General features: G+C 40.4%; 1 protein-coding gene and 1 pseudogene across 5 annotated transcripts in view; one reads left to right on the top strand and one right to left on the bottom strand.

Moving 5' to 3' along the window:
* PHC3 (polyhomeotic homolog 3) overlaps positions 1-20,269 on the bottom strand; it is a 94,796-nt gene that overhangs the window by 59,444 nt on the left and 15,083 nt on the right. For all 5 annotated transcript variants that reach the window (XR_004374136.2, XM_032783692.2, XM_032783691.2 and 2 more), the window contains exon 6: positions 17,336-17,431. Coding sequence is in view for 4 of the 5 variants with exons in the window: in XM_032783692.2 (XP_032639583.1) it covers positions 17,336-17,431 (96 nt within the window). In the remaining variant the exon portion in view is untranslated. The remainder of the gene's footprint in view (positions 1-17,335; positions 17,432-20,269) is intronic.
* LOC116826752 (A-kinase anchor protein 4 pseudogene) lies at positions 6,054-10,192 on the top strand (annotated as a pseudogene).

Raw genomic sequence — 20,269 nt, 5'->3', positions numbered from 1 at the left:
GGCTGGGGCAGGGGGTTGGGATGTGGCGCTTACCTCAAGCAGCTCCCGGAAGCAGTGGCATGTCCTTTCTCCAGCTCCTATGCAGAGGCATAGCCAGGTAGCTCTACACACTGCCCTATCCGCAGGCACCACCCCTGCAGCTCCCATTGGAGCGCATAGGAGCTGGGGCAGGGCCATGCTGTGGCTTCCAGGAGCCGCGTGGTGCAGCCCCTGACTCAGCGCCCCAGCCGGATCGGGATCGAGCTGCGTAGTGTGGTTTGTGGGTCAGCTTAAAAAAGCTCGCAGGTCGGATCCAGCCCGCAGTTCGCCCAGCCCTGGGCTGACCCAAGCTGTCACCTGTGGTGCCATGGCCAAACTTCTGTTTTTAACATACTAGTTTGCGCAGAGCTAGCACATGTATGTCTAGCTGATCAGAGAATCACATCTCCCAACCGCTGTGTAGACATACTCTTAGGCTTTTTAGGACACCAGAACTTGATGAGCCAGACATTTCTGAAAAAACTAGGGAAGATACAGCAGTTCATTGTAACTGGGTTCACTGTTGCTATGGTCACTAAGAAACCAAATGATCTAACTCCCAATGTTCTTATGTCATAAAGCCAAATCTAACAGGAACTGGGCTCCCTGCTGGTAGTCTAATGAAGTCAGTCTTCTCTATGATGGAGGGAACAGATTACTTTCTTGCCTCTTACTGCTGCTTTGTATTGTATCGTAGGGTGGCATGGGTGAAGACTGAGTAGCAAAATTCTCTAACATGGTGAAGATGAAGAGCCACAATAGCTTCAGCAATTCTACAACAAATTTAGCTTCATGTTGGGTATGTCAGTTGAGAAGAAGATAAGTGGAAGTTGCTGCGTCACAGCCAGCATCATGTGCTATTTTGTCTCCACAGTTGTAGCCCTGCAGTGGTAATGGGAGCTGCGATACTTTCTCACAGCCTGTTACATTATTCACTTTGCTCACTCTGGCATCACTCAAAATGCTACAGTATTTATCTTATGTCACTGAGAAATTGTTAGGACTTGAGGATTGAGATCTAAGGATGTGACAAAGAGTTTTTACAGTTGCAGTCTAGCTAATACATGGGTTGACATATCCATATACCTTTGGGCACTGTAACAAAGAGTTTTAAAAAACTGTGAGAATATTTTATCTTGTAAAAACCAACAAATGAAAGTCTGAAGGATGCCACCAACATGCTGTGGCCTGTATGGGAGGAGACAGTATTGAGTCATAGGCCTCTAACAGAAAAGGCCAAGACTTCCATTTGTGCAAGATTTTAATGTGGGAACAGGGGCAGCTAATAAACTGTCTTCTTTTTCTGCAGAAAGAAACAGAATGGTGTACAAGGGAGGAAGCTAGAGGAAGGAGAGAAGAAAAAGGACCAAGTAGCCACTGTGCCAACTGGAGAGTACTACAATGGGCAGCAGCAGGAGGGGCAGAACCAAGCGAGTGATGCTTCATGGTCTATGGCCTTCAAGGAGAGTCAGCAACAAGAGTCTCAGGACCACTCAGCCTTTTTTCTCCCTAAGGACAGCCACCAACACAGTGTATCTCAGGCTGTGCCCAAAGAGGAGTGGGGGGGGGGGGGGAGAGAAAAGAAAGAAAGAGTACCAGGCTTGTACTGTGTCTTCACAGGAAGAAGAGGACCTTAAGCAGTGGCAGGCAACTCCAGCTACCATCACACCCTACAGGAGTGAGGTAACAGATCCTCAAACATTTTTGCTGCTGTACTCTATCGGGAGCACTGCTGAGCAGTTGGAGGATGAAGTCTATCAGAGGTGGAGAGGTACGGTTTTTACATATTCAATAAAAAAGGGAATAGTGGATTTAGTGGATGAAATTAATGTAGTAAATGGAATATATTTGGATTTTATACAGTTAAACAATCATGAATTTGATATTCTCTCCTGAATTCATACTCAGAAAATTATGAACATTAGTTTGCAACAGACAGTAAAAATGGTGGAATTTGGTACTGTACACTCAAAAGCATCAAACTACAGAAATATGAATAGCTCTGATGAGACAGCTAAATTCTGTACTCAGTATTGAGAAGATATTGACAAACTAGAAGGATTTCAGAAAAGAGCAACAGCAATGAATAAAGGATTAAAGGGAGAGGTTTATGAGGAAAGATTTAAAAAAATAAATGCAGATAATTTGGCTAAACGATTAAAAAGGATAAATAATAAGGATATAGATTTTCTTGCATGAATATAACTAAAAGAAATTAGATAAAACTAAAAGAGAAAATGAGGTCACAAACACTTCCTGCTAGTTAAATGATCATGCAAGGGAAATATGAGAAGCCACATAAACTGAGAGATTAAAAATTATCCTGGACAAAGCCCTGGAAAATATTTGAGGGATCAATTCTATTTTGACAGAAAAATGGACCAGATCACATCATCTCCACCTCTAACATTTGTTTCTATGACTTTTCAGTAGTCTGAGAACAGGTATCTAGAGAATAAGATAATTTAGTTTAATGTCCCAGTCACTGTTCCTCCTTCCCTTTAACGCGTTTTAATTTTATATTGCCAGACTAAAATATAGAGTGCAGACAGTGGAATTGCATTGTTAGGGCCAAAGAAATTTCTCTGAGATGTTGTTTTTGAGGTGTTGGATAAGGTACTCTGTCCACTCAGAGTACGCCTTCACTGATGAAAGCAGGAGGGAATGGGGGAGGCGCGGGGGGGGGAGGGGAATGTGTTCTTAACTAAGGTTAGCTAATCAGCCAACTCAGGTTTAAAACAGCAGTGAAGACATGGAAACTCTGCTTTTAACTTGGGTTAGCAACTCAAGTTCCATCCCAGGCTTCCATATAGGTATTAACTCAAGCTGCTAACTTGAGTTAAAAGCAGAGTCACCGTATCGTCACTACTACTGTAACCCGGGTTAGCTAACCTGAGTTAGTTAAGAACATACTCGCCCCCTACAAAGTGAAGACATAACCTAAGAATCAGATTTTACTGCGATGTCTTGTTCTGTGTATCATCATCACTTATTGGTGTTTGTGTTTCCCCAGGCACAAACCAGGAAGAAGATAGGAATAAAGAACTTGACCAAGAAAGCTTTCCAAGAATGGATGACATCAGCTCTTTGGATGAAGAACTGAGACACGGAATACTCAAGGAAATGCGGGGGATCAAATCATTCAAGTTGAGAGGTTCCAAAGCATGTGCTATAACTCCCAACATGAGCAATACCAAGAAGAGGTCAGTTCGAGCCACACAGGAACATCCCCATCACCCTTCAAGGAAGGATGCTCTGAGGATATAAATGAGGGGTACATCCCTCCTAAGGAACAGGAAAATTACCCATGCTCTCCAACATCAGTTTAATTGATTCAAGGGAGGAAGCTTGCTGCACTTTCCTGCCATCTAACTTCCTTTCTGGTCTGTCAGAGCAACCCAAACAGTAGACTGCAACAAACAAGCAAAACAAATACCGTATCATCAGAGCCATTTCTGGATACAGTGACAGAAGCAAAAGCAGAAACACTGAGGAGAGAGCATATGGTGAACTCCCAAATCCAGTCCTCACACAAGATGATTCAGATTTGGCCTTTATCTGAACAAGTTCAAATAAACATGCACTAGGGCCTGCTTCTGAAGACCATATGCTCAGTGTTTTGTATATGCATGCTTTTTGTATTTGCCATATTTTGTTTATTGTAATGAATGGCTGTCTCGCCACATGGTCTATGAAGCAGCAAGTACGCCTACCAGCAAGGACACAGCACCGCAAAACCATTCACTAGGGTCCCAAATCAGCAAAACTTAAGCACATGGGTAACTCTACACACAAATAATCCCATTGACTTCAGTGGGACTACTCATGGGTTAAAGTTAATCGCTTGTTTAACTAGGACCTAGAGCAACAATCATCTCGGTGGTGGAAAACTGTGATAAGCGAGGCTTGCTATGCACATCTCTTCAAATGCCACCACAGGAATGGGTTTGTATTGGCAGATATCACTTAGTGTTATGTATATCCCTTCACCACCCATAATGACTTAGACTTGTCATCCATGAGGCTGTCACAGCATTAGGCACACCAAGTGCATTTGGTGGATGAGGGTAAATATCACTTTATGATAGAAATAATTTATAACATCACAGTAGTGTTATGAAATTGGCTTTTCCAACACACACAGATGTCCTTTGTGATTCAGGATGCATCTGCAAATGCACCTTTTTACATTTTGACAGTATATGAGAAACAGAGAGAAATCATTGAGTGCTATTACACCTTGTGCACGTTTTCTTTAGATTGCTACCACTTCTGCAAATGCATCCTGCATCACAAAGTGCATTTATGTGACTTGTGTTATTCCTTATGAGATTACAAATCCCACATAATGTAATTCACTATTATTCAGCAAACACAGTGTATGTGTGTACATGTTGCTGCTGCAGGCATCAGAGATATGCACCCTGTGATCAGGTGAAAAGAGAGTGCTCATTTTCTGTTGCCAGTATATTTCACTGCAGCACCCAGGCCATTCCACATAGTTTAAGAGGCTCTGTCGGGACTGTGCAGTTATCACACAATATATCATTCAGCAAACATGTCATTACTTATGTGGGCATTGCTATTGCTTCCTGCAGCAGTGTGCCATCTTGTATAAGTGATTCAGACTTGCACAATAAAAATTTTGGCTTTTTCAGAATAGGAAAAAAGGTATGTCAGAAAATTGTTCATCATTTCATCATCCTCCTCTACAAATGAAGTGTGTATCACTGTGAATGAATGTTTAAGACTATACACACCATATGAACCCTGTAAACAACAAATGCATGTATTTCTGGATGTACGTTCATGAAAATAAATTGACTATTACCTTCTATTCAGATGATAGTCATAGGCATGTATTGCATAAAAATGAATAAAAATGTATTCTGGGTGTGCTGCAGTCTTTCCCCTACCAAAAGCTTTACCCTTTCTAAACATTTAATTTCATAACACACTGTACTAAGAAGAAGATATTGCATAACTGTGGCCAATTTAACTGGCACTTTGTCTTTATGTACTCTGCACAGAGTACCTTTCCTCAGCGGCACTTATAAAACACATGAAAAAGCAGACTGATCAAGCCATCAGTAGTATGAGATGAGGAATACCCCATCACAAGGAAGATCCTTGCCAGAATCGGCAGCAGCCTCAGCCAACTCCATCTCAGTGGGAGCAGGTGCATCCATGGCGTGGTCTTCCTCTCCAGCCATATCATGAACAGGAGATTCTCACCCAAAATCAGAAGCAACCTATTCTTCCGAAAACCCAACAGAAGAAGGAAATTTGTCAGCACAGTCTCAAGGAACAATGGCTGACCGTTACAGAAACATTCAAATAATCCAGAAATGCCTCTGACTGGTCCTCTCTGTCTACACTTGCCCACTGCATGGTATCTTCAGCCAGCAATTTCTGTTTCCTCTCTATTTGCCACCTGAAATTGGAAGCCACCTGAAGTCTGCACTTCAAGCTGTGCTGTGACCTTGCAAAATAGCTATTCAGAGATATGCTGTGCAATATGATCACTCCACATACACATCAAATTATGGTCGCAGAAGTTGATGGAAATGTCATCACCCAGGCAATATCTAGCCTCAATCCTCCTCTTGACTGCTGATCAGTATGTGTCTGCTGTATGAAACTGAGTGACAAAGAAGTATACTAGTTAGCCACAGGAAGAATTTCTTTCACTCTCCCATAATACCTGCCTATCTAAGTAACCTTCCTACTCCCATACTGTTCTTAGACAAAGACTGTATATATACACAGGGTGGCAGGAATGGAACTCCTCAACAATGATAAAATGAATATATTCATATGTAAACAAACATATGTATAGTCATATTGAATCTATTCATGCACACTGGTATTCATTTCAAACAACACTGTTCCCTTTCAGAACTTTATATATTTATGACAACTAAAGGGCACTGATTCCGTTGAAATAAACCAGAGCTTTAATATTGGTAAATACTATATTTTAGTATGGACTCAGATCTATAAGAAGTATGCTCTACCTTGAAAAGTGACTATGTAAAAAGAGCACCTTCTTAATTAATGGATAAGCCAGTGTGTCTATTCAGTCACATCAGCTGACTTTAGTGAAAAAAGTAAAGGTTTGAAGGGTTGGGGTTTTCTTTTTGTGGTTTTTCCCCCCTCAGCTTTTTACATACATACACACACACAGTTCATAGCCTTGCAGAGGCAACGTAACTAAGAATAAAGATTCCAAATGGAAAGACCCCAACTGATTTTAATGGGATTTTACTCAGACCCCGTGCTATCTTTCTCATCATTATAATTGTTTATCAAATTCAAAACAGCTACACCTGTGCAATCGCTAAAGGCAGAGAGGCTGCACAAGGCATAATGTGAAGATTATGGGGATGCACAAGCATCACAGAACATAATTGACTCTTATTACTAGTTGTGGTGATCAGGAAGGAAAGCAATCAGCTTGACTCTCAGATTCTAGACTCATTGCAGGACAGACAGTTAGGAAAAAGCTTTTTACTTGGAAATTGAGCACATTTCATCTAGAATGAAAATAAAACAAGAAATATAGAATCCCATAACCCAAGCCTTACAAAGTAAGTTTCAGAGTTGAACCAGATATTAATAATGTATGGTTATTCACCATGTATTTTAAGGTAGATAAAATGAAAGCTTGTGTTTGAACACGCCAAAAGTGCTAGCATGTCTCATGAACATCTATCCTTTCAATACATACAGGAAAATCCTTAATACAGCTGCCACCCTGTTAACACCACAGCTACTACAGCAACTATACTATCATGGGCACTTGCCCTAGCCCCATCACCTACTGAGTAGAGTAAGTAACAAGTAAATTTTGCTTTATTTTTTGGGATTAATAAAAAAATGTTTTCGGACTGGACAGGACAACATGTGTCAAATATTTTAAAACATAGTCTCAGGGTGGCCTCCAGAAAAATAGCTCCAAGGTATTTGTCTCCAGAGGTCTCTTCTCCTTTAAAGCTGAACTCTGTGTTGTACTATCAATATCCTATCTCAGGTGAAAGCAAATATTTCCAGCAAAAATAGAGCTTAATGCTTTTTTTGTCAAGTCGTGTTGCCTTCTTCCTTGATTATGGTTCTGATAAGTGCTTCTGTTTATATGCTGAAACAGACAAATAGACCACCCTCTTCTCTTGCACCTCCTGTATCTAAATCCAACTTCCCCACAATGCAGGACAGACTTCTCACAAGCTAAAAAGGAAATAAAAGTTATAGCAGCTCCTTGTTAAATAATTGGAAACACACCACCGGTTGTTGGTAAAAATCTCTTCTTTATGATGTCACCACTACTATAGAAACGATGTTAACAAAATGATGAAGATACCATCTGGCAGTAGAAGACCATGGAAAGCGGAGAGAGGAGGCAACATCTTGAGTCTGGCAGGGTCATCATAGCAGCTCATCTAACACAAGAACACTGGTTACAGTTCCATTTTTAACCTGCAGAGATGTCTCAGAAAGTTGACTGGTTACATAGCCAAGCAGGTGTATGTAAAGTAGATCTCTACAACCCTGATGAACAGAAGGACCAGGACCGCAAAGTGATCTGTTTTGTAGATGTCTCCAGCCTGAATGTAAAGGACAAAGATTCAAAAGCAAAGAAAGCTGCTAGCCAGTCCAGTAACATCTCTGAACCTTCAAATGAACTTGATCTGGGGAATCTGGAGGAAAAAGAAGTCATTGTAATAAAGGACAATGAGAAGCATGATCATTTTAAAACTAAAGGAGCAGTATGTCTTTTCAAACAAGGTTCAACCGATGAACTCAGTGTTGTGAGCTGGCTCAACAATGACCTTCAGAAATATGCAGATGGACTCCAGCATGCACTGACCCCTTCAGAGACTCCTCAGAAACACAAAGATAGCAACACCTTCCTTGATTCATCATTGTCCCAGAACAGTGACACGTCTTTAAAGTCTGCTGGTGCCCAAAAGGGAAGAAGAGATCCAGATAACGTTTCATGCTATGTAAATAAGCTCTGTTCTTTGGTTTTTCAAATGGCCCGTAAAGAGATCACAGAAAAATTGGAAGATGCTGCTAGTAAGTATATACACCAGGCAATTCATGACTCTGCTGCTGAAGGGAAAAATAACAATTCCCGTGGTTCTGTGAGCAAAATTGCATCACAAACAGTGAATGAATGCACTGCAGCAGGCACACAGAAACCCCAGAGTGAACAACCATCCCCCAGGCCATCTCAAGAAAAGACTATCAAGAAGGAAGATACTCCAGGTTCCAAGAGAACATCACTCTTCTATGGTGAGATGTCTAATCAAAGTGGCTGTACACAGGGAGGAAAGCCTGGAGATAAACAAATATGTCAGCAAGCAAAACAGTCTGGGCAGGATGATTCAGGTACTTCTGTGAGCCAGGGATTAATGGTTTATGCAAATCAGGTTGCTTCAGACATGATGTTCTCATTTATGAAGACCATGAAAGTCCAAAGGAAGGATGGTAAGCCACTCCCAGCTTGCGTAGTTTTGAAGAGAGTAATCCTCAAACACACCAAAGACGTCATATCAGACTTGATAGACTCAACCATGAAAAATCTGCATAATGTCACAGGGGTGCTCATGACAGACTCTGATTTTGCTTCTACAGTGAAGAAGAATCTATATAACATGGGAAGCCAGAAATCTACTGAAATTTTGGAAGTAATGGTAAGACGGCTGTATAATGTCCTTGTAGCAGAGCATAATGATAAGGGACAGTCCAAGTCTCACAGCCTAGCATACACCATACTGAAAACGGCATTCCCATCAGATTCAAAATCTCAAAGCATGCAGTTTGCAACACTGAAAACACAAACACAAAAGAAAGATAAGGAAAAAGCAAAGCCAAAGAAGTTTACCTGTGCTGAGAAAGTAAGTGAACAGATAATTAAGGAGGGACTAACCATGTTGCATTCCAAACAAATGGCAAGCAAAGCTCCAGAAAAGGTAAGAGGGAGTCAAGAAAAAAAGCCAGAAAAGGTCAGCACCGCAATAGAGTCACTAGCAAAAGACCTCACTGTGACAGCATTAATGTTGATACAACAGCACTTAATCCAAAAAACAAACAGGGGCAGAGATTCAATCACTCATGATTCGGGCACTTCTTCACTTGGGTTTGTTTCTTGTGAATCTCATTTTGAAAAGGCTGGGAAAAGCCAAAGCTCCAAGTCTCTTGCAATGACTGGTGGGTCAAGGAATATTCCCCAAGAGGGCGATATATCAAGTATCCTCTTATCAATCATCCAGAAGGTCTTACGTGAGGCTGGTTTCAATATAGATGACAATTCCAGTGAGACAGACCAGAGTTTTAAACAGGTTGCCACTACTGATAGTGAGTCCAGCAAAAAGTCTTTATCTACACAGCCCAATTCAGCCATAGATCAGTTTGACAACATGGATCAGGTAAACAAAAAATTTCTTGACCAACTGGTGGAATCTGTGATGAACTTGTGTTTATTCATGACTAAATGCAACAATTCTGATTTAGCAATAGGTGATCCATCAGATGAGCAAAATGTAACTGGTGCCTCATTCTCAGGAAACAAATCCACAGCTTTGGATAAGGAAGGGTCAAGGGAAGCTTCACAAGTGAGGTCAAGTGGAAAACAGCTATCAGAATTATCATCCGGTTCTGAAGTGATAGTGAACAATCAGAATGCCAACAACAGTACACAGAACAAGGAGCTCCAGGCTATCCTCCAGTGGATGGCAGCTTCCCACTTCAATGTGCCCAACCTGTCATTCATGAATGAAGAAGAAGGGAATTTGAAAAAGCTTCCTCTGTTGGCTGAAAAAGCAGCAAAGAAGGGCTGCAGCGTGGGGGATATTATCCAAGAGGTAATGAGGTACTTTGAAAAACAACAGATTGATGCTGCTGTGGGAAATGTGTCTCGTTATGGATTGATGGACTGGCTGCTTGCTAACCTGTGAACAAGTGCCAACTCCTCCCTCTCGCGTTACTTCAACCCAGCTAAATGCCCATCTTAACTCCCTGCTGGAACAACAAGAACAATACAACTGATTTTCCTGAGACAACATTGCACTGAATTCCTCAGGTTGTTACACACTAGCTGGGCAATATCATCAATAAAAAAAATACCATCCCTATTTCCACTAATTCTTTTATTAAACACTTCATCAGACATTTAAAAATTGCCACACACCTACTAGCCTGAAGACAGTACTGGAACAAAGGTAGATATGATAGATAAGGTGAGGAAGGTATCCACCGGCAAGATGCAGGGGCATTACCCTAATGAGAAATCTAGCTCTCCTGCCATAAGCTGCTGGGAAGTACAGGTTTGTCTTTCACAGCATCCTCAGATTAGCAGGCGTCAGATAAAAACTTATCTCCATCCTCCATTAGTTTCTGGAAGGAGCTTTCTGTCTCTTCTCCCTCCTCAGAACCTGCTGGATGCTGCAGGGAGTAGAGGGTGGGATTGAAGAGACCTGTGTTGCTGTAGCTACTTCCCAGTCAAATTTATGTGTCCTCTCCATTAAGTTTGCCTCTGCTCCTGCTTAGAGCCTTCTAAAACAGTTGTAGCATGGAATTAACACAATTCTTGTCAGTTCTGCTATCTACAGGGTTCAGAACAGTAGCAGTAAAAATGAGCAGAGTCTTGTCTATTTCACACTGCTGCTATTTGGCAAAATTACCAACAGCAGCAGATGCACTGGAGCCATCTCTTTGCAAAAAGATGAAGCAACAATAGTTTATGCTCTGTCCATACTTGAAAGTTTTTTTTCACAACTGGAAAGGCTAAAAAGGTTGGTAATTTTAAAATAAAAATTTAGATTCTGCAGAGGTTGATAGCTCCCTCTTGCCCAGAATGAGCAGATTTTCCAAGCCCTGTACTTCAAGGGACACAGTCAACTTAAAAATAAAAAGCATAAATGTATCTGTAATATATATGCAATATTACAAAAACAAAGTTTAGAGATTTTTTTTCCTATTTATTTACTTAACTGTACAAAAATGGCTATCAAATGAAGTTTCACTATAGACAGTTCCCCATTTGTTTAGATACAATGCAACTGTAAAACTTCAAACCAAGGTGGCACAAAGACAAATGTAATCCCTAATATTACTTTTAACTTTCTTTCCCCCTAAACAATGAACTGATTTCAAGTTGGCACTGTCCTTTAAAAGCAATACTGACATTTGCCCTGAGATATACACCAAACTGAAAAGAGAGATAAGGACTATTAACCCCAGTCTCACTGCTTGTCTTGATACTCTATACCATACGTGACTATCGAAGGAAACATTCCCCATGCCAGAGAAAACAAGCTATCACAGAGGAAATATTAGGGAGTATAATCCCAGAATTTAGGATTTCCAGGAATTTTTCAGTCCTATAATTCCAAGATTTCAGAAAAAATAAGGAGAGATAAATAACTATTGTGATCAGTTTTCAAATGCACAAAGAAAATAAATTCATGAAGGGTTTTCTTTACAAACATATCACATTTCCAAGCATTTATAGCAATGGCCTCACTTCTTCCAAATCTTTTGGACAGAGAATAACTTTCCACATTTACTGTGGTGGTTTACAAATTACTCCAATTTTGTTGTTTCTTTATGACAAAATATTAAAATAAATGTAGTATCCTTTTAAAAAAAGGATTCAGAATTGCATTATGTAGAGATGCTTCAATGTTGCATTTTAATGTTTAACTTGGATTATTATAGGCACAGGTGGCTACAGCATCTATTATTAAGGGTGCCCAACACTTGCATTATAAGCACCTTATTCTGAGTTGCATACAACTTTGTCAAACTTTAAACAGTTTCAGCTAAATTTTTTGATGCCAGGTGTCTCTCTCTCACTTTTTTGTTTTGTTTTGGAAAATGTTAGCCAAAATGGTTCAGCCACTTCTGAAAGCAAGCCTAGGGGAAAGAAAAATACATTGTTTTCCTTAAGTTAAAAAATTTTGGCAACTTTTTCTTGGAAAAACTCTAGTGTCTCTGTGCTTTGGAGCAGATACATGAAATTTGGCTAGAGACTGGACTTTGTTTCAGAGTTGTGCCTTGTGCCCAAATTTGACCAATTTATAAGCCTCTGAGGAAAAAAATTACAGTTTACATATGCTCAGCTGATATGGCTTAGCTTTTAGCAGCTGAATTCCTCAAAGATTCCATAGACACTGGGCATACTCCAGCCCAGGGCTGAGTTGTAATTAGGTTGCAGTTATAGCTCCGGACTGCTGCAGGTTATGCCAGGTCCAGATCCGAGCACCTGAGCAGAAAGCATGGAGACTGTCTCTCCTGCACTGTCATAGACTCACCTGCTGGGTCCAGGCAGGTTGGAGGAATAAGTTGCCTGGCTCAAATGCAGAGGGGACAAGAACCAGACTTGCAGGAGGACTGAGGGAAGAGACTGGAATAAGGAGCCTGGAGATGGGGGAACAGAAACTGGGACAGAATGAGAAAGGTGGGGGAATGAGATAAAGACAGATCTCACAATGAGACAGAATGACGGGGAAAGAACTGGGAATAGGTGGACAAGGAGCTGAGGAGGGCATTCAAACTGAATCAGGAGCCCAGGGAGGACAAATGGGACTAGAAGCCAGTGGGAATGGGGGCAGGGGGTGCATGTGAAACTAGAGTGGGGGAGAGACACAGATCACATGTGGGGCTGGGAAGGTGAAATGGAAACTGGGAGCGTAAGAGTAGGAGTGGGATGAGAAGCCTGAGGAGCGGAGTTTGGGACTGGCTAGGTGATGAAAATGAGACTGGGACAAGGAGCCAAAGGGGCAGGAAGAGACAAGACTGAAACAGCGAGACTTTAGAGAGGATGGGCAGAAGGGATCACAGTGAGAAGGGGATCAGAGTCTGTGCCCACCGGGGAACATTCCAGTCCAGAGCTGTCAGTAAATATCTATGAAACTCACCAGCTAACTCCCTCCCCTTCTAGTGCTGCTCCACATAGCTGTAATACGTTGTCATCCTCTATCAGTTACTCCTTTGCTCAACTGGCTGAGGTTTGTATGGTGAATCTAAAAGTTCCATCTCTACTGACCACCAATGATGCAAAATGATAGGATTTTTTTCCAGTCTGTTTTTTTTTTTTAAAACTAGGAAATTACATGCACAGACTACATTAAAAGAACATTAAGATTGCAAAAATCAAGCACTCAAGTTAAAAAATGCCAGTATTAAGGTTGCCTGTGCAACCTTAATTCAGCCCCCTTGTGCACATGCATTCTGAGAATCTTTAATTACTTGATCACATACCATTTTTTCCAAAGGACTCATTCAGAACACAGTGAAGTGAAGGAGACTGTTGAGGCAGGCATCCTACAGACATTTGTTGGAAAAGTAGGAAGGTGTGTAGTGAATGAGACAGGAAAGAGCAGGAAGAGAAAGGATAATCTCATGATTAAGGCAGCTGAATGCTGCCCTACAGAAATAAAGTCAATCCCTGCCTCTACCACAGAATTCCTATGCGATGCCATCAAATTACTTAAACTGTACTTTTCACAAGTGGTCACTAGTTGTGTGTTCCTCATTTTCTGGAGTGCCAGACTTAAGACCCTGCAGTCTGATCAGCAGAAGTGCTGAGCACTCTCAGCTGCAAGTGAAGTTAATAGGAGCTGGGCTTCAAACATATGAAGTGTTATATAATTAGGCATGGCAGAACTTGATTTTTTATAATTGTAATGGATATATCAATGTTAATTTTTAAACAACTTTTTCAAATTTGACTATTTAAATTTTCACAGTTGAGGAAATTTTAAGGCAGGTCAGATAATTATTTAATGTCAGTAGATGTTGACATTCAAAAAGTTAAAGCTCTATATCATTAACACACAAATTTTCAGCAACATGTGTCAAAATGTACAACGTAAATACCCTTAAATCACACTCTCAGACAGGGGCTCTCAAACTGGGGGTTGCGAGGTTATTACATGGGGGAGTTGTGAGATGTCAGCCTCCACTCCAAGCCCCACTTTGCATCCAGCATTTATAATGGTGTTAAATATATAAAAAAGTGTTTTGAATTTATAAGGGGAGTTGCACTCAGAGGCTTGCTATGTGAAAGGGGTCACCAGTATAAATGTTTGAGAACCACTGCTCTAATAAGTTCTCAAGCAGCAATTTTCTTACTTTGGTTATCTGCAGATTCCAATTACCAATATAAATATTTTTGTTGGTTTGTGTGTGTACAATGAAATTGACATTTACCAATAAAAATCTAATCCCTCCAAGCCTGATTATAATGCTAAGCATTCTGAAAAATTACCAACGGGCACCCAAAATAAGTGGATATTTTTCATAGAAATGTAGGGCTGGATGGCAGCTTGAGAGGTCACCTAGTTCAGTCCCCTGCCCTGAGGAAGGACCATTCCTGACAGGTGTTTGAGTAATCTGTTTTAAAAACCTCCAGGGATGGGGAATGCTGCAACTTCCTTTGGAAACCTATTCCAGTGCTTAAGTATCCTAATAGTTAGGTTTTTCCAAACATGTAACCTAAATCTCCACTGCTGCAGATTAAACCAAATACCTCTTGTCCAGCCTTAACATATTTGAAGACTTATCAAGTCTTCCACCGCAATCTTCTTTTCTCAAGATTAAACATGCCCAGATATTTTACCCGTTCTTCATAGGTCAGGTTCCTAAGCTTTCTATCATTTTTGTGGCTCTCTCTGGACTCTCAGTTTGTCCATATCTTTCTTAAAATGTAGCATCCAGAACTGGACACAGTATTCCAGCCAAGTCCTCACCAGTGCTGAGCAGAGTGGGACATTTACCTCTCATGTCTTACATACAAACACTTCTATTAATATATTAGCCTTTTTTACAAGTGCAGCACATATCTGAATCATAGTCAATTTGTGATCCACTATAACCCCAGATCCTTTTCAGCAGTATTACTGCCTAGCCAGTTATTCCTCATTTTGTAATTGTGCATTTGATTTTTTCTTAAGTGCAGTACTTTGCACTTGTCTTTATTCAATTTCATTTTGTTGATCTCAGACCAACTCTCTAATTTCTCAAGGTCATTTTGAATTCTAATCCTGTCCTTCAAAGTGCTAGCAAGCACTCACTGCGTGGTGTCATCTGTAAATTTTATAAACACACTCTCCACTTCATTATCCAAGTCATTAATAAAAATGTTGAACAGTACCACAATCAGGATTGACCCTTGCAGAACACCGTTAGTTATGTCCCCTCAGTTTGACAGCAAACCACTGATAACTTTGAATATGGTCTTTGAACCACTTTTGCATCCACCTTATAGTAGCTTAATCTAGACCACATTTCCTTAGTTTACTTATAAGAATGTCATGTGTGACTGTGTCAAAACCATCACTAAAAATCGAGATATATCTGCTGCTTCCACCCATCCACCTCTCACCTGCCATACCCCATCCCAGAGAGGAGCAGAAGACAAGTCCTCCAAGTGGCTGCAAGAGTGGCCAGTCAGGGGCCAGGAGGGCCATATAAAAAGGAGCTGCAGAGACAAAGGCAGTCAGTTGTTGCAGGGGCTGGGAGAGAGAGAGAACTGTGTTCCTGGCTGTTGAAAGTGCAGCAGGACCATGGACAGCTCAGTGCAGGCAGACACCAGGGGAACTAAGAAGGGAATCCTGGCTGGCTGTGGGGATTGAGCCAGGACTGAGCCTAGGGAGGGCTGCAGGAAGACAGAGTCTCCAAGAAAGAAGCCTTGGGGGTATGGCCCCACGCTAGGGCCAGGAGAAGATAAAAACTGTATACTCTGGAGGGGGTTTGTTCTGTTCCACCAACAGACAGCGTGTGTGACTCAGCTGCAGGGCTGAGTCACTGAAGACCCACCAAAGAAATCACTGAACAAGGACGGGAGGCACGCACAAGATCTGGGTGCCACCCCATTCCACAAAAACTGAGAGACTGCACGTGCATGCATCTGACCAGAGGGGCACTTGTGTGAGGTGAGTGGTGACCCGGTTACAGTAAATTAATCATTTTCAGGCCTTGAGTACTGCACAGTAAATAAGACACAGGCCATACATTGAACAATGAGCAGGAAATAGAATACTGAATAGCTGCTCAATAAGTGAGTACTATCCACTCTGGACTGAAGGATGCAGAAGTCCTATGGAAAAATAGAACGTGGTCATGTAATTAAAGACTGTATTATAATGCATACACATAAGAGGGTTGAATTAAAATTACATAGATAACAAGTAGCCTTAAATTGTGATTTGCTATCCTTTGGGTGATTGACTCTGGCACCTTAATGTTCTTCTCACATAATTTTGTGCATGCAATAGGTTTATACAATTTTTTTTTCAACCTTTAATGAGCTTGAATTGCACACAGTGCATAGAATGAAAGTGTTACATATCCCCAAGGACAAAAGCCTTTGAGTCACTGTACTTCTACATTCATCATCATTGAATTTTGAGTGTGGGTTGTGGATTTTTTGAGAGTCTGAAAAGGTCATTGTGGCAAGTCCAATGCAACATCAGAATATTCTGTAATTGAAAACAAGTTTTTCTTGACTATTGTTGAAACTTGAATTTTTATGTTCATTGTATGATAAAATTATATCTAGACACCCCCGAGCAGAATAGGCCAAACAATAAATCTACCATCATGCAAGCAAGATCTTCTGGACATTTTCTCCAACTTGTTAGTAATACCCCCATCTTACCCAAGATTAGTTTCAATCAGCTCTGCCATTAACTCATCAACCTTGATCAGACAGGGAGAGGGTACTGAGGCTGAATCCTGGGATCTGAAAGGATGGTCCAAATAGATCCAGGTTCTATTAACATACTGACATTACTGAAAACCCTGCCACTTCTCAGTTCTCTGTGGCTTCATACACATTGAACAACAGTAACACATGTACAATATGTAAATTAAAATTTGTAAGATGTAATAATCCTATTAAACTTTTTTTAAAATTAGGTCAGAAGTTATTGAATGATACAATGGAACTATGAAGAACTGTCAAATGTAAACAACATGAGACTCAAACAGTAAGGTCTTGATCTTTAAAGGAATGCATCTGCTACACAGCAAAGCAAGACAAAACAATGTAACCTACAAAATAACTGTTACTATGTCAGTTGTGGAAGACTGCAGTTAACTAATTATTACTGTAACAAAACAACTTATCTCTGGTTTGTAACATCTTCAAAGCCAAATATTCATTGTATTATGTTATGACATTAAAAGAGCACATTAAAGACTTATAGACACTATTACAATATAAACATGGAAAACATATGCACAATGATATTTAAGTTAGAGCTCTACCTCAGTGAAGTGGATATACAATAAATCCAGGCAAGCTCACCTGAGTAGCTGCAGACTGACAGGAAGAGGAAGATGATGAGACAACAGGAATGTCAGACTGGACAGCAGCCACAGTGGTAGCAGGAGTGAAAATCAGCTGGGAAGACAGAAAAAGAAAATTAAAGAAAACAATTCACAGATAAAAGAAAGTAGTCATGTAACAGTAAAACCTTGAAATTTATCATAGGGAGGAAAATGTTACTTAGGGGCGAATGAATTCTAATTTAAATTCTTGTTGCCTTTAACTCAACTTTATTTTTTTTACAGCAAAAGTTTGTGGGATTTCAAACAATATACATTACATAAACATAAGTAATTTAAAAAATTTTCTGCATTTTAAGGATAATAATACTTTTGCACTTATGTTGCTTTCCATCCACGTGTCTCAAAAGAGGCTTACTTAATCTTACTTCCATTTTACAGAGCAGAGGAGGGGGGTGAACAGAGGCATATTGTCAAGCAACCAGAGTCAGATAAAAATATGGAATGAAGCAGTAACAGAACCTGACATATCTTGACTCCCAATAGTCTGCTCAGACAACTGGATTACACTGCCTCAAAATGAATTTTCAAATGAGAGAATATCATGTTTAGTAACACAAACAAGTGACATTTTCTCCCCCCCCCCCAAGTATACAAATTGAGTGTTTTGTGAAAACTGTCACAGCTAGAGACTGAAATCCTCTGTTCATTAACATACCATACCATACAGGTAACACCAATGTAAGCTTCCCCAAAAAGCACCACCAATGTGTTTCAGTCATAACCTGCAAGGACTTTTTAGGGACAGTTCACACTCTGTCCATTCAATCCTCTCTATACCTAGATGCTGAGATTGCCAACAAGACTGCAAATTAGTTCTAAAGGTGGTGGGGTTTTGGTGTGGTATATTGTCAATGTTACTTTAAAAATATCTCAGTTCCTCCCACTGAGAGAGAATAATTTGTAGCCTAAAGACTAGACTTGATACATGTGTTCCTCAGAAGAATTACTCTTGCAAAAGGCAAGAAAGAATGCTTTAAAAAGTTAGTCAAAGAGGTAGAAGAGGATAACCACTCTGAACTAAGCAGACTACATGTCTGTTAATTCAACAAACAAGATTTCATAAACATAAACAAAAATATAAGGGCCCAAATCTGAGGTTATGATTCAGGAAAAAGTCTTCAAGATTGGGCCTTGCAACAAAGTCCTGGCCCTTTAAGGCCAAAGGAAGTAATATGAAAGACCAGTCACCCCATTCCATGTGTCTAGAGATGGCAGAGGAAGGCTGAAGGAAATCCAAACAGCCACTGGGTCAGAGGAAGATAGTCTCAGAATAATTAGTGTCTGAAGTGGGCAGGGACAGGAAAACTCAGGTCATTACTCTCTATAGCAGCAGGAAGACCCAGGACCACGAGCCTTGCAGAGGGGGAGGAGCAGGGCTACCCACTCAGGTGTTTAGGATAATTAGACCCACATGGGAAGGGTCAAGGAACCAGTCATATGATGGAGATGGATGACTCAAAAACAAGGTTCCAAACCCAGTCAGGGAGAGCTTACTGAAGGGAGGATTTAAACGACATAGTTCTACAAGGAAGGTTGTGAAAAGCCCTGAACTAAACAGCTGAGTTTGCGGATGGAGGAGGCCAGCACTTGAAGCACACAGTCCCAGAAAGGAGGATTTTGGGGCCCTGAACCTAGGGTTGGATGAAAAGGCAGCTCTTTTGAGAGCTGGGTTATGTTTAATAAATTAGAACCCAAAAGAGTGAGAATATTGTTCCCAAAGATTTTGGAGTGTAAATTAATTATATCCAGAAATTGAGGTAGGGGACTGTAGTAGCAAGCCATGCGGCATGAGGGTGTGCTTGGAGACTGCACTCTTCAATAGGTCTTTATACTAACAAATAACATTTTACATTATAAAAAGAACTGGATGATAACTAAAGAGACATGAAAGTCATATGGCATCAGAATATCTTCTGCACTTTCCACATCACATCTGAATCTCCCAAGGTTCAGTAAATAGCTGTTCTCAAATATCTAAAAGGGAATTGAAATGAAAAACTGCTGATATTGCATTACTGCTGTATACTACAGTACATTACATTATTTACTTGAATTAAGTGTCAAATGTTGAAATACCAATATCCAATACCCTTTATTTTTTGGCACACTGGAGATAGATCTTTCCAGGTGTCCACAAAACACTGGTAGCATATACTAGATTGCTGCATCTACAGTTTTAACTACTTTCTCAATAAGCATGTTGGAAATTTAATAGGATAAGAAAAAGCTCTACCAGTGTATACCTATATTGTTTTACAAATCTCAGGGGGACGAGGGGATTTTCCATAAATATAATTATAGGTCCCAATTGTGCAAGTCTTATGCATGTACTTAACTTCATGCACTGTCAGCAGTCCCACTAATATTAAGCGCCCCTATTACGGAATGAGATCTGAAGTCAGTGGGGAGTACTCAGTGCACAAAGCATATGCATAAGTCTTTGCAGGACCTGGGCAATAGCTTGCAGGCAAACAACAGAAATATCTATGGCCCCACACCAGCACTGAATACCACCTGGATGGATCTGTGCACTTCTGTAGAGCGCCAATGCCTTCAGTGAGTCTCTGCCCATGCAAAGCTCATTGCAGGACAGGAGCCTGTGTTTGCACTGTGAACAGCATTAATTTTTTTAAATCTCTATAATTAAGGTTTAACAACAGTCATTTTATTTTACTGTAGAATTATTCAAGCTTTGAAAATTACCCTTTGTTTAAAAACATGAAATACAACACTGACAAGAAATTGCAAAAATCAAATGAATCCCATATGAATTTTAACAGAATGAAGTCTATAAGCCCAACTCAGTCTCTAGAGGGAATACTCCATCAAAGCATATTCTTAGTTAAATGTGAGAAAGCTTTAATCGAGAGCCTGTGAACTCTGATGTTAG

The sequence above is a fragment of the Chelonoidis abingdonii genome, chromosome 8 (assembly GCF_003597395.2).
Source record: "Chelonoidis abingdonii isolate Lonesome George chromosome 8, CheloAbing_2.0, whole genome shotgun sequence".
In the NCBI taxonomy this organism is placed as follows: Eukaryota; Metazoa; Chordata; order Testudines; family Testudinidae; genus Chelonoidis; species Chelonoidis abingdonii.
This window is presented reverse-complemented; position numbering and strand designations above follow the sequence as displayed.